This window comes from Chaetodon auriga, chromosome 12 (assembly GCF_051107435.1).
Source record: "Chaetodon auriga isolate fChaAug3 chromosome 12, fChaAug3.hap1, whole genome shotgun sequence".
Lineage (NCBI taxonomy): Eukaryota > Metazoa > Chordata > Actinopteri > Chaetodontiformes > Chaetodontidae > Chaetodon > Chaetodon auriga.
In genome coordinates this window covers 15561835-15583734 of record NC_135085.1, presented here as the reverse complement: position 1 = coordinate 15583734, position 21900 = coordinate 15561835, and the positions used below count along the sequence as shown (strand labels likewise).

The following is a 21900-nucleotide window of genomic DNA, read 5'->3' as shown; positions in this document are numbered from 1 at the left end:
TTACCTTCACACTAATCAATATCTTCTCTCTTTCAACCTACAACTGAACAAATTCTTAAAATGTTTGACCAGATTTGTGTTTCGGAACACGCTGATATTGAGGCCTTAGACGTTCAGACAGAAGACCAACCAGCTTTCAGGCAAAAATCAATGTTGAAATCCCAGTTGGTGCTCACTGGTTTATTGCACTGGTAAAGCAGAACTGCAGTCTTTATGGTTTGCTGGAGGGATGGGTGGAGACGAAACAAGTTCCTCCTCCTACGCCCTGATGATCTGTACTCTGCACTGACAATCTCTGTATTAAGCATGTTTGTATACTTATTCCTCATTTTACAGAATCCCAAATACAGGATCTTGTGACTTTCTTGCGTTTTCTCAAAAACATTTGTGATGTGGTTTGACTTCATTCTGTCATTAAATAATACAAACGATGGGAAAATAAACACTACAAGAATTTTGTGTTTTATTAAAAATATGTACTGACTGTTGAATATGACAAGGCATAATAACAATAATGCTCTTTTTCAGTGGCTGGCTTGCCGCTCTCCTGCACAGGGAACGAGCATTTTCCTTTAAGCTGGTTACCAGTGGTTACAGGTGGCCATATTGGGCTTGAGTCAACAGCACAGCCTTTATGGGCAGGTGTGTTACCTGTGGCTCCCTCAGGAAGCACTTCCCAGGGCTCTGCTGCCACAGCTGACGGACACAGAAACCAATGAGTCAGACGACGGGACTAATCATGAAATAGCTCTTCTCCTGTCCGTTCACCATTCACAGCAATCCGCCTTTTTTTGGTCGGAGCTTAAGAATTAAGTCAGTCCCGCACGGCTCTTTGGTAGCAGAAGGAGGGAAGTGCTTCCTGATAATAAAGAGGTGCGTCTTATTTCCATTCTAGTGACTGACTGCGCACGGCTTTCACCGGCGGAGCTGGGGGCATTGACGCATTGTGGAGTCGACAGGGGGTAGCACTGCAACCCCGGCTTCGCTTCACAACGGAGGCATCTATCGGCGAAACCACGATGGCCGTGGTGCAGCTCGACACGGAGGACCATCAACCGGAGAACGGCTTCGTGTCCCCCGAAACCACGTCGCCGGAGCTGCTGACACGCATCGACGGTTCTGTTCTGCCGTTTCTCGGGGGATTTGGGAAGTACCAGAAACAGCTGATCGTGCTGACATGGATTCCGGCGTTATTCATTGGATTCAGCCAGTACTCTGATAATTTCCTCCTCGCCCAGCCAAACAACACATGTGTGCAGCCTTTGGCGAACCTGACGAATCAGACTGCAGGTCATTCCTCGTTGTTAGACAGTCCAAAAAACATCAGCGCGCGGCCGGCTTCCCTTTACGCCAATGGAAGTTACGGCAGCCACAATGACACGAACAACATGCAGTGTAGGTGCAGCGAGTGGACGTTCGAGCTGCACACGGGACTTGTGCAGAATGTGGTTACCAAGGTAAGCTGTCCATCTTGAGGACGGGCATCCTCTCCATCATATTGTGTTATGCATATGTGATGCCCTGTCCGCTCTAAGCCTCTTAGGATCGATTTACGTTAGTAAGAGGGAGACACACTGGCACTTATCAACTCTACACCCATCGCTGAAAAAAAATATGACTAAAATTACGCCCAGATCGCATTCTTTGACAGCTTTCTGCATAGTGGCTGTGGTTGTGCCTCCATTATTGCACCCGAGCCGTGCATTTCTCCACACGAGCGCTGGAATCATTTCCATTCTGTAGAGATCCACAGTAAGCTCGCACTTGGGTTGAAAGTAGTAGGGATGTGTAGGTGAGAGGCTGCATCATGCATCACCGCGACAGCTGACACAAAGTGTGACCTATGGCAGAGCCCCCATCCTTGGCACATTGGGCAAAAACTGCCTGGGCTGGTGGAATTTGCCGTTGTCATAACGGACATAATAGACTTGGAGCCTTAGATTTGGAGCAAAGGTCATTAGTGCACTCTCTAGAATAATGCAACCCCATCCCTGGTCAAACACTACCTGGCCTATAAACTGCACTGAACAAACACCAGAGAGATATTCTTACAGCTTTCAGCCTGGGCACTTTTCGTGTCACTGTAATGTTGTGACATTCCCTACCTGCACAGGCCAGGCTGAGGAGACAGCTCAGGCCTGCAGAGTTGGGCCGGTAGCTGGAGGAGGAAGGCTTTTTATGTCAAATTACGCCTATCAGCTCTTCTCCCTCTCTTGAGGATGCTGCATGCTTATGTCAAGATATCAAGTTTTATTTTGTTTGTGCGGCAGGGCATGACACTTTGAGCTCGCCGTTAATATTGATGCGGTAATGTGATTGAATCTTTGGAGAAATGATATTCTTATAACAGAGTTCAATTAAGACCTTGTGATCAGATTCAATAGAAGTTATTCAGCATTCGGTTTTGCTTGTAAAAAATCTAAAATGTTCCACGCTCTGATAACCTCATGATGAACTGCATTTTAATCTGCAGCATCTCCACCACTGAAGAGTTTTGCATGCATGCCATAATCAAAAGGCTTATCGGAGACAGTTAGATCTGAAGCCGGGCTTTGAAGCTTCTCTGTGTGGCGGGAGGGGTTGTGGCATTCTGAGCTTGCGTCCACTGTGATGCCAACAGCCCATCTGCTTATCACTGATAATGTCCCCATTTAAATGGAGCAAATAAAATGCTGTTCTGGCCTTTTAATTCAGTCATGAGCCCAAGAGGGGGGAACAGTTTAAGTTTTGATTTCATTTACTGGCTGTAGGGTAATTTGGGGGGTGGAGTTGCATGAGCTAAGGCCAGGCTGATAAACATTTTTATGGAAAGAGGCCTTCAAAACACTCAAAACCTGCAGCTGAATGTGAAGTCATATGCGAGGGGAATCGATTGGGTGTATCCACATTACCAAGAATCAAAAAATGTCAGTTCTCTCATGGGTAATGAAACAACAGTGAGAAGTTTCCAATATGAAGAAACACTGCTGGCCCTCCGGTCATGCTGGCATCGTAACCTGTACATGCTAATGTTTGTGTTGCCTTTGCATGCATACAGAGAATGTCATGTTGACACTACCACCACTGCAGATCGGTGACAGGCCCGAGCAGTTGGTGAAAGCATCTCCGGCTGTGCTCGTCTTCCCTGACCCATGCGGTTCACATTCTGACAAGGTCACCTGAATCGGATGGCAAAATGGAGCCAAAAATGTCGGAGAATTCAACCTCCAACTTGTCTCTTTTGACAAGCTGCCCCTCACTCTTTCAAGACCTCGTTTCTCTACCACAGCACAGAAACTAGGATGTGACACTACGGCAGGAAGTGATGACTTGGCATTTCTCCCTGTGTTTGGATTGCATAGGCATAACTGCACACGACTGGGCTCAGCTATCTGTGACATCCCTAAAAGGCAGAGCAGAGTGCCAACACTCTGGAAGTGTGGTAGTGCCTCTGTCACAATGTGCAGACACATTCTAACCACACATGCCTCTGCTAGCCTTTCATAACAAATGAGATAAACATGTAAATCTGTTTTTACATAGGGTTTGCCTCCAGAATCAGCAGCACAGCAGCACATTGCTGCTCACTCCTTTTTCTTGGGGTCACAAAGAAGGCTCTGATGGAGGCGGTTGGAGGTTGAGGTGGTGGTGAAGGATCCAAAGCGGTTAATGTGGACACCCATCCTAATTGAGTCTAAACTCTCCTCAGGGCCCATCTAAATTGGACTGAGCCTTAGAAATGAGAATGTATCATTACTCAGGAACAGATAGTCTCTCTGCAACGTACCCTTTCCAGCTCCTGTTCAGATGGGTAGCAGCTGCACACGCCGACCAAAATAGTGGCCTGAGAACCTCTTCAAAGCAGAGATTAACCTCCACGCTGATCCCTGTGAAAGTGTGGAGAGACACTTGTCGTGCAGGGATTGATGATCATTTTAACGCGTGAAAGTGAATGTAGGATTCCCCTTTTGTAAAACTTCGTCGTATAATGGCCTTTGGATTGGTCCATAACTACAAAACCATCCCGCATTTAAAGTTATATTATAAGGAACTGTCAGTTACTCTTTGTACACAGTTTTCAGTGGTGCATCTGCATTTTTGTAGCTTCCCCTTGATTGCATGCTGCTTACGGTCTGGCGCTTGGTTATTACCTTTTTAATAAAGTCACGACCTCACCTGAGAGCTGTTATTGGCTGTCGGTTAAACGCCCACTGCCCAAAGGTTGCAGCCCAGAAATGTCCTGGACACAGCAAAATAAGAAAACAATAAGAAAATACAGGCAGAGGGCAGAGTCTCTGCGGATGAATACACTGCTACACACACACTGGGTCATAAGTGATGACTGAGAGGTTACTTTTGTGTGTCTAAACTTGTTTTTTAGGAAAATCCTGCGTAGTATACATTTAAGCTATTTTTAATGTAATGACTAATGTTTTGTCTATGTGATGTCAGTAAAGGTCACAGGTTACTACAGTCCAAGTTGAAGTTCCTCATATTGCTCATTTTGTCTGACCAACGGTTTAAAACCCAGAGACATTTCATTTAAAATGATCATTTAAAATCTATGAAAAGAGGCAAATTCTATGCCTCCAGTGCTGTGCATTCTTGCTTAATAAATGAATTGTTGCTGATTATTTACTGTTGACTCTTGAGTCGATTAATCCATTGGTTGATCAATAGAAAAATAGCTCTAAGTAATAGCAGTTTTTAAGGCAAAAAAATCGAAGAACTGTTTTTGGGCTTTGGTAAACTGTGATATACATTTGAAACTATTTTCTATTTTTAGTTTAATTAAATAGTTGAGAGAAATAATATACTTCTCGGGCAAATTAGTTGCAGCCCTGTTAATTAATTGATTGTTTCAGTGCTGCTTCAGTATATCTGGTACAGTTAAACATGACAGAGTCTGTCATGCTCATGTTATTTTTCTTACGATGAAGGTTAGAGTATTGTGTGACAGTGATAAGGAAGATATGTTGTAAAAGCATGTTAGTGGGTACACCCAGACCCAGTATCACTGTGCTGGAGGTTGCACACCCATAGATCTGAAAGATGATACTGTAGTTGAACACCCATGCAGGCCTCTCTGGTCTGTGTCCCTTCATACTGTTTACCCAGCTGGTTGGCTCCTTCCACAGACCCAGGATCAGTGTGGGACACTGTGAAACAGTCTCAGCTGTCGCAAGGCGATGACCCCGCTGCAGATACCCAGTCAGCACACAATGACAGCCACTCTAAGACGCTTGAGACCAAAAGATAAAACTCTGTTGAGGCGCTATGTGTCTGTGTCTGTGTGCTGCTGGCTTGTTTCTGATAAGCGCCGTTCTGTAACAGGGAGGGGGGGAACATTATGGGGTCTCTGATCTTCGGCAGAGGTTTAAGTTTGTTTTTAGGATTGTGTGATGGAATTCTTGCCGTGGGAGTGTTCCATGCACATACATACATACATACATACATGCCGGGTCTCTTTGGTGACAGATGTGTAGTTTTGGTTCACAACTGTCGACAAAAGAGGCATTGAATAAAGGACTGTCAGACAAAGGTTTGTTGTTTCACCATCTGTCACTGTGGAACATAACTGCCATCAGCCAACTTGTCAAACATGTTAGCATTTTTCACACGATGTGCTGTATAGTCAGGATGATACAGTTGTATGACAGTTACTTCATACATGGTCACACCCAGATAATATAAACATGCTCTCAGGCAGTGAGTCCCTCAGGCTACATCTGATATATCAGATATCTGTACTGTTTGTTTCTTTGCTGCTTTTTACCGCAACTGCAATGGAAACTACAGATGAACTGCATTTGCCATTAACAGTTTTACGAATGTACCCAAGCCCATGTAGCAACATCGTTTGTACAGTCCACTAAGTGGTGAACCTCACTCCATCCTCGCTTGTGAACGCCCAAGTCTTTCCAAGATGTCTCTTTCATACCCAATCATGATGCTATCACCTGTTACCAATGAACCTGTTCACCTGTGGAATGCTCCAGGTGTTTTTGGAGCATTCCACATCTTTCCCAGTCTTTTGTTGCTCCTGTCCCAACTTCTTTGAAACATACATGTACAAAAACCAATGAAGCCCATGAAGTAAAATACGAAATATATGAAACTGAGCTTAAGTCAAAATGGATTAGCAAATGATCACATTCTGTTTTACAGTGTCTGAACTCTTTCGGTTGCTTTCTTGCAGATTTATCTTTTTGCCACTCTCCCTTTGAATCCCCTCTTTCACCCTCACCTAAGCTCCTAGCACATTGTGGGATTTCAACCCTTTGGCGAGGCAGCGATGCTAAAACTTGCACTTGGAAGCAGAAAGAGTCTGATAACCACGGCGACGGTCTGTTGCTAGGCAGTAACTATGCAGCAGTCCCTCCATGTGTTTTCTGCCTTCCCCTCACAACTGCCTTTAAGCATCTCGATCCCTCTCTCTTTAGCCTGTCATCCTTTTCCATACTCCTCTTTATTCTTTGCATTTCTCTGCATATCTTTCGGTGTTCTGCTTCTGCATTGTATAATCTGTATTCCTCCCTCCTCCTGTGCTTTCCTCCACTTCCCTCCCTCCTTCTCTCCTTCTCTCCCCCACCCTTTTGAAACCCCCCACCCACCACTCTGTAGTTCAACGAGTGCAGAAATGTGCAGCTGTAGTAGAGAGCGTCTTCATCGGAGCTAATGAGACTGTTTGGTGCACGCCAATCATCGGTGGCCAGTCATTTGAGAGAGGTCGACAGACACCCTGTGGGTTTCAACTGATTTGCTTTCGGCCCCTCATTGTTCTGCGTTTTCTGTCAGCTAACAGATTCATATGCGTAGAAACCCAACTCCACACACTGACTTCTATTCATTACTCCCAAATGAGCAAGACAATAGCGAGGGAGCAACTGACAGAAATAACAGGGGCATAGCAGACAAGCTGCGTGGATTTGACTCATGCTTAGACTGAATCGCAGTTTTCTGGGATTTCTGTGCTCTGCTGTAGCTGAAAGTCCGTCCATATGTTTTGCACTTGCTAATAGCAGTGTGGATGCCCATTAATGACGCTGTATGAGCTCGGTCAGAGCGTCGGCCTGGAGGAAAAAGCTGGTTAATAATACATGCCAATTGATACTTTTAAATAAAACACATTAATGATACTTTGGCTATCAAAATCTGCCATGCTCTAACCATTTGGCTACAGATTTCAACAGCACGTAGCACTTGCTGTGTTGTCTCTGGCATGTGAGTTGGGAATGCCCATATGTTGACAATCTTCACCTGTGGTCACCCGCAGATGTGTGTTGGGCACAGTCACCAGACTGTCATCCAGGCATGCAGTGCCAGCCCCTGTATAATTGCAGACTCAGAGTTTAAATTCAGTGCATATGCCGGTTTGTCACAGTCATGGGGGAGGACAGCCTGAGTTTTTTTGAACACCCTTGCTTGTGCAGTGATTGTGCAACAGGAACTTGTTTGCCTCCCTCTGTCTTTTTCTCTGCTGACATCGATACTGAAACCATGAATGAGTGGCATGCCTGGATCATGTGATGACTGGGTGGCTCAGGGTAATCCTGGAGCGTTCCATTCTGAACAGGTCACTATGGTAGAGGTTATGGGAGGTTAGACCCTCTCAGAGAAAAATGTAAGAATTAAATAAATAAATACACGCTGTGTTTCAAGACAAGGTTGAGCTGCTGCATGAAATACATTTTTGTGACATGGCAATATATTTTGCAATATATTGACAATGATAAATTATATGAATTCATATCATGTTTGGTGTATAGACGAGGCGCAGTCGAGGTCAACATTGATCAGCCTCCCATACGCTATGCACCTGCTATGGCTGTCTGCTCCTTCCTGCTGCTTGTGTCAGCACAGACAGCTGGGAGGCATATGGTGCCAAAAAAGATCCAAATATCCTCCTCCTCGCCGAAATTCATCTTCTGTTCAAACCAGGATCAACTGCCCATCTGGGATCATTACGCGATAATGCTAGAGGTAGTTGAAGTTGCAGGTTCGGGTAGATTTCTTTGGGTATTGAGTTTCTCCCTACAAGCAGTTCATGTGCATGAGAAGTGCACTCCACTGGGCTTTACGTTTGCTGCTGCACCTCTCTCTCTCTCTCGCTCTGTCAGGTCTATTTGTCACGACTTGTCGCAACTGTGGGGGCAAAAAAAATCAGGGAGTGCTTGATTCATGCAAAAGCAAGCACACGCTGCATTGTTTGCGCTCTAAGAATCCTTCTGCTGCTGCAGTAGAGAGTTTCAGGCAAAGAAGAAAATAAAGAGAGGCAGTGTGTCCTGTAATGCCGTGTACCACAGCAGGGGAGGCATAGATAAATCATAAACTAAGAAATGTCATCTTGTACACTCAGTGATTTTTGACTGAGGAAATTGTTGGTGTTAGTACAGATGTTTGAATCCCTGATCTTGGTTTTCAAGGACAAATAAGCTTCTCCAACCTTTCTGGTGGCACTGTAAGGCACAAGCATGATGTGGGCTTTGCATAAACATGCATACATTTATGAGTGGAGGAAAACACCAATGCATCATTTTGAAAATTTATACTGTATTTTGGTGCTCTCTTGCAAGTCTACTTATTTTTTGTGCTTTATTAGCTAATCACATATTAGTAAGGTATAATCAGGTACTCCATCAGAGTGTAACATCAAGTCTGTTTCAGATGTGTGTTATTTTGGGGGACCGTTGAGCCTAAAGTGCCAAACAATTAACATAAAAAAAGTGCTTGCAGTGTATTCTGTGTAAAATAATGCCTGGAATAGTTAGCAAAGGAAATGTAATTGTTGCAGGAATATCATGTCAGTGTCCATATTAGACGAAATAACAGGAAGCCCTTCTGTTCCAGGTTGTGCACGTCTCACGTTTCAGTGTTGTGTGTTCTGAGTGATAATAGTCAGACAGACCTAGTGAAGAATGAGAGTCAATAGATAAAAATATCTCATCCTCAAAAAAACAAACAAACATGTATTTATCTATCACTTCTACATTTGTTACCCGGCATATATTTCTGAACTAATGCCTGTGTTTGTTTGTCTCCACAGTGGAGTCTGGTCTGTGACTCAGCATGGAAAGTCCACATTGCAAAATTTTCTCTGCTGGTGGGATCCATCTTTGGATATTTGGTGTTTGGAATCCTTGCTGACTGGTAAGATTTTCACCAAAGCCTTTTTTCCCCACATTGAATACACACTGAGTCAACAAATCATTCTGATCGTACCCCTTAGGTTTGGCCGCCACCCAGTGCTGATCATATCGGTGCTGTTCATGCTGGTGTTCGGTCTGACTGTGGCCTTCTCCGTCAACGTCCCCATGTTCAGCACCCTGCGCTTCTTTGAGGGCTTCTGCCTGGCAGGGATCACCCTTTCCCTCTACGTCCTCAGTAAGTCTTTTAAACGTTTTGTGCTGATAGAACCTTAGCTAAGCCTTGCCCCTCATCGTTATTATTGCTTTGCACAGCACACGTGCAAGTTTTCGACTATAATGTTGACAGATTAACCACTCAAAATTTGAAGCAATATTTGAAACAATGGAAGACTTCACATGGAAGTGTATGAAAGCAGGATTCATGTTTCTAGCCAGTGACCATTGATTTTGATAGCTGAAATGACAACTTTGGAAATAGTGTTAGGTTACTGCTGTACGTATAGATAAGTTAGCCCGGCATGCTAACATCTGCAGTCTACCTTGCAGCAAACAAATAGACTGTTTAATCCATTAAACTTTGCTTGTTTGTTTGTCCCAAACTCATTTAATACAGAAGATCGCACTTACTGGCGTCCCATGCGCACCAATTTAGCGTGTTGAGAAATTACGTCACCATTTGTGGTTCTAAGCTGTGACTAGATAATCACTGTTTCTCAGAGGTTTAGCAAGCGATCAGATGACATGTGAATACTTCTTAGTATCTGTACTGACTGTCAATGCTGAATATTTTTCCCAGTTTGTGTCTTGTACTGACGTCAAAGTTGGCCCTTCGCAGAGCAGAGTCATTTTGCTTGAGGCTTGAGGCAGAAGTGCCGATGAGAAACGGCTCAGAGTTAATGCAGCAGTATACTGTGCAAAACGCAGGCTTGTTCCGCTGACGATCCACCTGTTGGCCAAACTGGTTTGTTTGGGTTTGGCTCCATGTCTCCGATGTAGGAGCAGCTTTTATTGCACTGCAGGTTGGAAGGGACAGTTTTCTTTGTTCGGCTTGCGTAAATATTTAAGCATTACATAAACATTATCCCCTGTCATGTCAAAACATAATCCCTCACACATCTCACCCTTAAAGGAAAGAAGGAAAGAAGATACACTGAATTTTAATCTAAATCTTTAGATCTTACATACTTGAAAAAAAAAAAAAAAGTATATATATATATATATATATATATATATATATATATATAAGATGTGGCCCACTAAAAGGCAACATAACCATTTTAACGAATATGATGAACATACATTTTTATCACGTGTGTTTGAATGCTGAAGTACTGTAACCTTCCGCCCAGTATTAGTCCTTGGTATCCTCCCACTGACGCTGTTCTCATTACGACCAGACACACCTAATCAAAAGGCTGTTCTACTTCAATTTTTGTCTCTAGCTGAGGGAAGCATTCAGCGAGAAGAAGAGTAATTGTGTTGCAGTGGCCTCCTAACATTTATTAAGCTGAATGCCATTGTCGGGATAAATTCTCATTACAGGCTCCTTACCCTTGAAGTGAACTCTTTAATTTTTATTTATGTGTACCAGCATGTGTCTTTTCCTGAGATTTTAATCCTCGTTACTGCAAATCAATAATGTGATAACGGCAGAGGGGGTGGGGGTGGGGGTAGAGACTGTAATGCTCTCGGAGATGAATCCTCGCTGTTGATATGACCTTCAATAATTAGTTCTGTGGGAATGTTGTTAGTTTCTAAAGAATGGGAAGGAGGGGACTTTTTGATGGCATCCTGATAATTGGACGTGCAGTTGATGTATATTTTGGCCTTAGCGATGGATCCTTAAAAGCCTGTTTGGCTGCAGTGCTTGACCAGTACAGAGAGAGGTTTGCAAAAGTGGAGGAAAGGGAGGAAGTGAAGATGAGAGGGAGGGAGCAAGGGTGAGATGATGAAGGAAGGGGCCCTCAGTGTCCTTGTCATTCTAATTTACTCCACACTGTATACCTTGAAAAGCTTCGCCGCGCTCCCAAAATAGAAGGACCGTTTAGTCTGCGCCCAGGACAAAGGAAAGAGGGTGGGACAGAAGGGGGCAAAAAGGGTGGAGTCAAGCTGTACAGTGCGGCGCCATATCATATTTAAATGAACTTGACATCTGCATCCATTGTTTTCACATTAGCCCGCAGTTTATGGTTCAGTACATCAGCGGTTCTCAACCTGGTGGTTGGAACCCAATAGGAGGTGTCTCTACATCTCTACAATACAAGCTTATATAACAGGCCTATTTCTGCTTTTATCCTGTGAAATTTAGAACAGTATCCAGCCTGTAAGCTTATTCTGAAATTTAAAGAATTAAATGAAATAAGATAAGAAAAAAATCATTTATTGGTTGAATTATTACAATTAAGACTTACTGCAGATACTGCAGTTCTTATGTATCTGTCTTGTTTTATCTTGACTTATACAGTCAGTTTAATGTGCTAGCCATCATAAAGGATAAGATTGATCTGATTTGATCAGCTTTATGCAACTTGTTGTTATTTGACGGCTGAGTTAAACAAGCATTTCGAAGCATAAACCACTCGCCTCTGTAATGGTGGAATGCCGGAGCAGCTCCACAGTATTTGACCTTTCTGACTGATAACAAGGAAACAATATTTGAATGTATCCGCTGGTTTCATCAGCAGCAGCGCTATGATGTAACACGGCTGCATTCCAAATAGATTACACTCGCGTCTGGAGTCCAATTATTGTGAGTCGGGGTTGAGATTTATGTTTTCCCCCCGTTTGTGTCCTCCTATTCTGTCTGTAGTTTCAACTTTTTTTTTTGATACGGCTTCCTTTCTCACCCCACCTGTCTCCTACTTTTGCTCTACCATTTTCCACCCTGATTTTTTGAATCCTTTGCAGACTGTATGGTAGAACAGCAAACACAATCTGCAAAACCACAGTATAGTGCAAAGTAAATGAAGTAGTCACGAACAATCTGTTGTAAGTTTCTAGGTGTTCTTTTCTTTATTCAGTCGTTAACCCAACGCCTTAACCTCTGCAATCAAACTCAAGTACCTGTGCGTTTGAACAATGGGATTAGTGAGCTAGACATTGCCAAGAATATCTCAACTATTAGGTTTAAAATTTCTTTAGCTTTATAGGAAAGTAACTCAAGAGGTATTAACCTTGTTCATCCTGACTTGTGAAAGCCCGACATTTGGCACTATAATAATTACAACAATACTAACAATGACACCATGATTGTAGAGTCTGGTTAGACAACCCTTGTTCCATTTGCATCAACAGCGAGCTTTTCAGCTTTTCTTGCTCCAGCCTGAAACAGGAAATTATAATTTAGGCTACGGTTCCTCATTTTACAAGCTTTAAACAAGCAGCTGGCTACATAAAGCGTCATCTAATCAGTCAAATGTACTTTCTCCTTGCAGTTGTTGCAAGGTTTTCTATTTCAGTCAGGCACTTTTTCAGGAAATTATCAACTAATTTCCTCACATATGCTGTTTTTACTAATCACCCATGATTCTTTGGAAATGACAGTCTAGACCTATGAGCAGCTTGTTGTAGTCTTCTAGTAAAGTCGTCTTGAGCAGGGCTCAGCTGGACGGACGAGCATGCTTATATAGGTTTTGTGTTGCTGTACCGCCACCCTTATTTCTGATCATGTGTGGCCTCTGTCACATGCTATTTACCCTGCAGCCGCTCTGTATTGACAAAACTCCACTAGAGCAGCTCCAAGAGTCACAACACAATCGTTCAATAACACATTACTGGAGGGAATCAATCGTTTTTATTTCAAGACGTTCTGTTTCGAGTATTTATTGCATTTGTGTGAACGTTGGCTACACGCTAAGAGTTTGGCAAAAGCTGACATAATATTGACACTGTGTCCGTCATATGACATTTCTGCATGTAATGTTATGAACCGCATGACCCTCTTTTGTGGCCTGTTTTGTATGACTCTTCTTACAAAGGAAAGTCAGAGCCAAATCCCAGCTTTGACTATGTTTGCACTGGAGAATTTACTCTAATCCCCCGTTTTCCATCAATCCATATGCAATTAAATCTTCGTTCATGGATCTTGAAGGTTGGGCGCCATGGTGTGCCATAATTTTTCAATCTATAAAATAGCTATATGAGACATTACAAGGTGTTTGGTTTGACACTTTTATACATCCTTGTGAATACCATAATGCAGTAATTAGAAGACAGCTGCTTCCTGAACCCTCTGTATGTCATCTCATTGAGGAGACGGCATCAATCAGGAAATCCATCGAGATTTCAGGACATGGGTGAGCCTCATTTAAGAATGCAGAGCAATTTGCGCACAGCCACAATCCGTTCCGCCAGAATGGCCTGTCGAAGTCAGGCCCACTGCCGGGCCCAACATGGCTGATATGAGGTGACACTTACGCTAACTGCCACAGAGATGCAGAGAAAACTGTAAAAGAGAACTGTTGGCGGGTTTGTTTCAGTCAAAGGCAGATAATGGAAGAGAAAAAGAAGAGAAAAAAAGGCGAACTGAAAGACCAAGAGGAATGTTGAAACTGAACAGAGGATATGAAAAGCAAGATGTTTCACCTCTGACTGTGAAAAGTGCCAGACCGAGTGATAGTGAAGTGTTTCTGTATGTCAACATTAAGCCCTTTCCTTTATAAACCATGCTAATTCACCTTTCTATCACATTGACCTATGTTGGCTTCAACATGTAACAGCAGAATAGCAAAGCCGTTAGCTATAGAAAGTCATCTGATGCGGCACTACTGCTATTTATACCTCACAGCTCCATCCAGTGTGTGCTAGCCTTTTTAGCATCACAACACTGGGCAGGGCAGGCAAGGCTCATAGTGCCTCCAGCTCAGCATCATTGTGCTGCTCACTATTGCGTTTTTACAGTAAACATAACCCCCCCCCACCACCACCACCCCACCCCCAACACTCACCTACTGCCCCCCACATACAAACACACACTGCAGTCCAGCTTGCTGAGTCATGCTAACTGGCTGCGCTGGGTGTTTGTGTGAGAATTTTGTGATCAGCTTGAGATGAGGTGATTGTGTTCTGGGGCAGTGGGCCAGAGCTCGCTTTTTGTTTACACGGGTTATGTTACGCATCCACATCAGCTGTTTGGGCCTAAATATCAGACACTTTTTCTAAGACATAAATTGCTTTTTTCCCCTGAGGTATTTGCGCAAGCTTAATATTTTTCATCTCACACCTTTTAATTCCCTGAAAGCAGCTTTTAAATGTTTTTAAGTACAAGATGTTTACTTGGAGAGGTCAGTGTAATTTTGCCTGACAGTAAAGAACAAATGTCTCGACACACATCTGGAGTGGAGTTCTCATTCGCTGACTCAGAGGTGGCAAGCCTATACGTGTCTTGGGTGTGTGGGAGAGAGTGATGCAGTAGACACAGAGAGAGAGAGAGAGAAACAAGCTGAGAGATGCAGAGAGACAACAGACAGACAGACAGACAGACCACATGATTCTGTCATAGTCTTGTCTTGTGCATCACAACGAGCTTTGTGACTTGTCTATCAGTAACCTTTGACATACATACTCATGAGGGCTGCGTGTGGTGATCTTAAACGCAGTCTAATGGGGGATGTTCTGAGACAACCTCGCACTAATGGCAGACTCAAATCGTTTTCACTTCCTGTATTTTAATAAGGGATAGTGTATCCTTTTGATGTCTGATTCTCTTTCTGTTGATATTTACACATTCACGATTTCTGAGGTGCAACCTGAACAAGCTAAGGGATATTTTTTGGATAGTTTTCCTCCACATTTGGTTTTAAAATATCATGAATAATAAATTTGCAGCTATAGGAAACTTGTAAATCAAGTTCAGAGGCATCAGTGCACGTGCTAAGCATGTGCACTTAAAAATATCAGTAAAATGCCTTTTTTTGTGCCAATGACAGATCATGACTACATAAATAAGTGCAATGACCTCCATGGGTCACACAAAAGTAAACACACTTTGTTCGATGACAGCGGCTGGCACAGAGTGGTCATTTACCTAATTTAATATTTACCAGTTCAAAATGAATTTGGAAAACCTCACCCGTTGCTGTGTGCCACATAATGCCAATAATGGAACCCCTCCCTGAGCTAAAATAACCTTGTTTTCGACGCTGATGTAGTACAGTGGTTTCTATCTCGCTAAAATACGTACATTATTTTTGCTGTGCCAAGAAGCCTGATTTTGTTAAGATAATGATTGTAGTCGCTGCTTGTGGAAACTTGTCACATCGGGAGAGAAAATGAGAGAGAAGTGGAGAAAACAGCCATGAGAGAAACGGTGATTGTAACATTCATGTCCAGTCCATGAACGTTACATGACCCCACTTTAGCAAGTGTCATTTCTGAGGAGAAAAAAAGCTGTCTTGTATTTGAGTCAATACAGTAATTTTGCTGCTGACACGCCAGCTCAGACTGTGTTGATTGTGTATCACTCCCTCTGTGCATGTTCTGGATACGTATGGGTAATGATCAAGTACACACACGCATACAGAAGACTGCATTTTACTGGGAAGTGCATATTATCTGATGGTAAATGGCATTATGGCACTCTGCTGCACCTTTCTGTAACAGTATTGTGTGAAGAGTGTTAAAGTTATAATTTGACTGTGTAGCTGTGTAAGTTATTACCTTTGATCAGTCAGGCCACTGTCCTCAAGGTTTTAAACATTTATTGCAACAATAACATGCATTTCAGTTTGCCGGTGCTGCTCTGCTCATGTGATGGTTCAAGCTTGATACAGACTCTCCCTTTTTTATACAACCCCCCTGGCTCAGCCTGAGATACGCAACACATGAACACACAGGAAAAAATATTTTGAATTCCTATGAATATAAATGATAATACAGGAGGAGGCTGAGAAGTAAATCTGTAAAAATGTATGCAGGTGTAGTAGGAAGGGATGGTTCTGGTGTACACAGTTAGAATGAGTGCCGTACATTATGTGTATGAATGGACTATGTAGTTATAGGTGATCATATATGACAGTGTATAAAGCATGTGACCTCTGTGCCATACTCAGCAATACTCAGTTTTTATTTTCTTACCACAGAAAGGGCCTTTGAGAGCACTTCCTCTTTTTTCATTTGTTTATTTTCATTTATTGGTTTATTTAGCAGGGATCATGCATAGTTTCCTAGCTGTGCCGGAGTTAGATATAAGATTATATGTAATCTGTAGTCCCTACATGGGCAGGAGACAGAGAATAACATCTCTGTTAAGAAAATGAAGACTGTAATATAAAAGCCCAATTACAGGATAGTACATATTCACTGTACAACAACAACTCAATAACAACCAGATGTTACAACATTAAGAGGCATCAAATTTTTAACATTTATGCATGATGGTTGCAGGAGTGGTGTGATGTTAGACATGGTTTCATCTTGAATTTATAATCACTAATGCTCCTCGATCCAGACACGATGGTCTGTGGTGTATGCTTCCTGCTGCAGTGCTGTGCTGCATTTTCTCAGGTTAGCCAGGCCAGGCCAGACCAGGCCAGGCCAGTCTTGTCCTCTACACTGTTCCTGTGTTATTCTGTAATGAGGTGCTTTCTCTCTGTGGTGCCCTCTTGAAACCACAGGCATTAATCTCTCTGTGCACTGATGAGGCGCAAGGGGCGTCACAGAACGATGGAAGCTCTATGTTTATCTGTGTAAAAGGCTTCCTTTGTGTCACTGTCAGAATCCGGTTTGTCTGACAGGCAGCATGCCTTGTTTACTTGTCTCCTCTCCCTACCTGTCTCACCCTCTGTGTTGAAACTGTCTGTGTCTATGCCATTGATGGATGTCGCTCAATTTGGCCTGGCCCAAGTAGTGTGTGCCAGATCTGGACTCTGAAGAGAGAAGCTTTTCATTTCCCATCATATGGCTATGCCTCCCTGAGGACGGCAGACAGGGCCACGTCACACCGCTGCAGAGCTATTGTGCTGCCATCAGATTGAACTTTACCAAAGGGACTTTTTAATCACTCTGAGTGTTGAGAATGATGAAGTATATAAAGCGCCAGGGTGGGACACAGACTATGGACTGTGCACAGAGAGCAAATGCTTTTCAGCCATTGAAAGGTATTTTCCATGATACACAGGTTGACCTGACCTCATCCTTTCCCACAATCCGCTCTAGCCGTCTCCTGATAAATGGGTTAAGGTGCAGGCTGAGTTTCTTTCCTCTAAGCAGGGTTAAAGTTCCCTTTTGTGCAGAGTTTGCGATTTTGGTTGCTAAGCAAACTTCCTCCTCTAACACATTAGGTTGCATCTATATCCTACATCTGTTCCTTTCTTGACCTAATGGTGATGTTCTGATTGGCCCAGAGTGGAAATCATGTATAACCCTTGTTTGTGAGAGACATTGCCTGACATAATCTCAAGATATCTCAGGCCACAAATCCCTGAGTGAAGTCCAGGGATTGGCAGCTTGGGCAACCTTTGCACTCTCTTTCGTTCAGTGTAAAAACGAATGAGTTGTGTTTCAGGCTGTTCTGTTTGGGCTGCCCGAAACTAAGTCTTATATTTGCGTCAGAGAGTACTCTGTGTATCAGCCACCCTGTTCTCATTTGGAATCTTCCGGAGAGCCACTAGCTTGGCTTTGTGCTTCATGTGTGTGGGAGAAAGGGAGTGGGAATGTTGGAGCTGTGGGGTAGAAAGAACATACAAACACAATCACACTCAAACATTATCAAAGGAAAATATGATCCTAGTGGTGTTTTACTCACATATGTTTTATTGCTGAGAATTCCAGCACACTTTGATCAAAGGAAGGGGCCTGTGGGTTGTTGAGGCTAGTTGGCATTCTTTGCAACTCTAGAAAAGGGACTAATCAATGAGTTTGACCTTATTTTTAGTCAATAGCCCCCCTTTCAGCACTTAGAAGAGAGGATTCCTTAGGATATTTGCTTGAATCATCCTATATATAAACAAAGAGAGAAAATAATGTGGAATCTCCCTTTGTAGTGTTCTTTGGAAGTTATTTGCCACAGTATGTGTAAATAAACTGCAGTTTGTGCTCGCTCATATGTACCCAGAATCTTGATGATCTACCTTTTAAATGCACCAACTCCAAAATAAATGCCATGAGCAGGGAAGACCACTCTTCTTGTGCCTTTAATTGACCTGACAAAGACTGTTAACCTCGTCAGCAGAAGTCTATTCCCGCTCCATCATGGCATTGGCTTTCTGCCATAGCTTTTTGGATGATTAGGTTCTGTATGTGAAGGGTACCTTAAGAGCAATGTGTCCAGTTCTCAGATGCTCTCCTAATCAACTCTGGGTGAACCAGAACTGTGTACTTGGCCCCACACTGTTTGATTTGTTCTCCTATGTGGTCACTATGTTCAACTGAGAGTGCAATTAGCCTTCAGACAAATATCTATTTGGTCTGCAGCACAGTAACTCCAAGCCAAGGTTCACTGGGTCCTTATCAGGGAAGTGCTGTTTGCTGACAAAGCTGCACTGGCCTGTCACTCAGAGGAAGCACTCCAGAACCTCATCAGCAGCTTTGTACATGCCTGAATTGAGTTTGGTCTCACCGAGCATTTCCATCTGTTAGCGCAGCTTAAAGTGCAGAGCTTTAACAATGTTTTGATAAAGAAACAGCTGTGGTGGAACACCTACACAGTTAGGTCTGGATGAGCCACATGCAGACCACACACATAAAAGTGGACCAGGCCTGTGAGCTCACTGAGTACATTATTATGGAGCACTGTGAGCATCCATCATGAAATGGGTGACAAATTAAAGGCTTGAATACATTTGTGGAGAAACATAAGCAATGCAAATGGATGGAAAGAGGTCTTGAGTCTGAAAATGATGAAAATGTGAGTCATATCCTGTGGCTTTTACAATCACCAGGTCTCAAGCCAATTAAGCACCCATGGGAGGTTTCATGTGGAGTGACATGTTGTGCTTCAGCTGAAGTGCTTGGTAGATGGTCGAACAGGGACTGAAACCCTGCACCTTTTCAGACATTTGAACTTGGGAAGGCTTCATCCAACAATTTTTCTAACTTACAGCAATCTGCTAAGCACATCCACATCATGAAGCAGTTGCCCAGGTGTGCACCTGTGAACTTACGGCAGGATTTGAACTTCTATCTCAACCTTTCTCCTTTCATTCTCCGACTACTTTGTTCAGTTTTAGTGTGTACAACTGAGTGCCAAAAATGCTTGAGCGTGGCCATTCAGAACAGCTATAAACACCAATAGTACAAACTACTTCGATTCAAGCATAACCCGAACTTCAGAGGGAGCTCTCACCACATTAATCAAAACAGAAAATGAGGGGATTCCTTTTGGGATTGTTCATCCCTTCAAGCAGAGCTTCAGAGACTCTTTGCAGCTTGCAGATGTCCTTGATGCACAGGGTTGGTCAGGACTGGCATAGATTTAACACTAAGCCAATCCTGACCCACCCTGCACTTCATATGATAATTAAACTGAATTGCCATTTCAATTTACTTCCTTCATTCAGCCTGACATTGTGTTCATGTTAGCCAGTTTCTTTTGGGACAGCAGGTTCTTTTGTTTTGTTTTGCCATACCCAATCAGTAGCGAGTGACTTATCTGTCCTGTTGACACCATTTTCAACTGCCGTTTCCAACAAGAAGAAATATGTTGATATTGGAGCTCCAACAACCTTTGCAGCTGTCTTGATATCATCCATGCTTGTTGCCATTTTGGCTTTTTTTCTGTCACCGGGTAGACCCTGTCTAAGGGGCTCTCATTTTTCAGTCTCACCCACAAAGCTTTGATAGGTCTAATATTTCTCCAGCTGGAGCAGCTCAATAAACACAAAACTAGACCTATTTTAATTTCTGATATATTTCAGATGTTTGAGATATGTACCAGTGATTTAGCGGTCTGGAACCAAGGTACCATTGATGCTGAGGCATCGGAATTCACAGCAGTAGAAGTAAAAAATGTGGGAGGAGAAAAGGGAACACAGCTTCGAGATGGCAACTGCAATACAGCTGCACTTTGCTTTAACCTGTGACACCTGCGAGAAGTCCTGTAGCTCTTGGAGTGTATACCCACTGCAGCTGCTACTAAAAATAAATCATAATTATGCCTTAAAAATTAGTCACAGCAAACATACCTCTATTATCTGTCAGTATAGAGAAATACCACAGAATCTCTTTACCATTAACTTGTACTTAACAGATCGTGTGGCCACGATTAGGCAGTGACATCATAGCATGGGACCATATAGACCTCATGTGACCAGCAAAAGGTCATGACATTAGCCTGTGGGTACAAGGAGTGGCTGCACTGAGTGCCTTTTGTGGTCCACCAATTTCTTTCACAAGTAAAACAATGGGCCTCCTTGACTGAGCTGCGTACTTGACAGAAGGCTAGTGATCTACTACAGCATGTACCAGAGTCTGATTCATGTTCTTGTTTTGCCAAAGTCAGCGAACCAGCCAAAGCTTCTTTGAGGATTATCGTCATTATTAATTGGCTATTGGCTTGATCATTGATGATGTCACTTCCACTGCGTACAGTATGCATGAAAATATATTAAAATGTTTTTAATAGATTGCATATATTCGTCACCTCAGAGATCCCCATGTTTGCATCTTTGGTGTATTTCCTGTATGTGACATCAGAGTTGTTAGTATTAGATTCATGTCAGTAGAACACAGGCTGCGGCAGGGCATTGTGGGAGTGCTGATCTAGTGGGTTGTGCAGGATTAGGGTCAGCAGGAGTAAGGAGCTCAGGCCTCCTTTCCTTTCCACAAACTCTGGTGCTCATTCTGCAGCTCACTCTCCAGAACATGTGCCATATTTTCTACACATTCACATGCATTTTATTATCTTTATATTATTCATACAGTTTGTATGTGTGTCCGTGCGTGGGTGTGTGTGAACGTGTTTTAATAGCTCACCACAGGATGTACTTTTTTTCCGGTCACAATGCAGTGGCGTGTTCAGTGCACATGACGCCTTATACATAACCGAAGAATTCAAATCCCATGCAGTCCATAACCAGTGAACCTTTTCTCCCACACAGAGAAGGGGTCTCGAGGTTAGTTGGTTCAAACTCAGCAGGTCTTGCACCCATCGCCCTGCTCTCAGCTCATTGGCTTTGTCATTCCAGCTGCGATAGTGTCTGTGAACAGAGAGCATTATTCATGTCCTCAGAAGGGGGCAAGTCCTAATTGAAATTCTGGTCTTTTCCACTGGAATGAAGCAGGGCTGCCGACACCCACTGTATTATGCTGGCCTTGTCACCTTGAAAGGCCCATCTGGAGACTGTTCACATTCCTGGGCAGCAGAAAAAACCCATTAGAAAAAAAAAAAGTGATGCATGACAAAAAGGGGTGAATGAAGCAGGACAAAAGATTGCGGCAGTGTGAGAATAGCAGCATTACAGTACTGTTCACTTTCTATGGTTTGATGTTAAGCCATCCTCTACACTGCAGTAACTGAAGGGCTGGACTGTCTGTGGTTGCTGGCTGCCAGTGTGGTGTGCATGCTAATGTCTGAGTGAATGAATCAGTGCCATTCTGATAGAGGAGAATTGAGTACAAGGAACCTCTTTCTAGTTAGTTCACTCTCACAGCAGCCCACTGTCTTGGTCTGTCTACTGTCTCTGAACAACAACTGTACATGCAGATTCATTGCTATTATTTAATGTCACAAAACATGCACTGTAGTGACTTTGTTTTGATGATTTTATGATTCATCAATTAAATAGAATAAAAAATACTGTACAACATTTCCATTACATTTTCCCTAAGGTGACGT

The 21900-nt window shown here is 43.1% G+C and overlaps 1 protein-coding gene across 1 annotated transcript in view; it reads left to right on the top strand.

The window, feature by feature from the left end:
• The first annotated feature begins 646 nt into the window (after positions 1–646).
• Positions 647–21900, top strand: part of LOC143329067 (solute carrier family 22 member 23-like) — a 34219-nt gene continuing 12965 nt past the window's right edge. Inside the window, exons 1-3 of the mRNA XM_076744742.1 lie at positions 647–1457; positions 9026–9129; positions 9209–9363. Coding sequence (XP_076600857.1) covers positions 1020–1457; positions 9026–9129; positions 9209–9363 — 697 coding nt within the window. The 5' untranslated portion in view covers positions 647–1019. The remainder of the gene's footprint in view (positions 1458–9025; positions 9130–9208; positions 9364–21900) is intronic.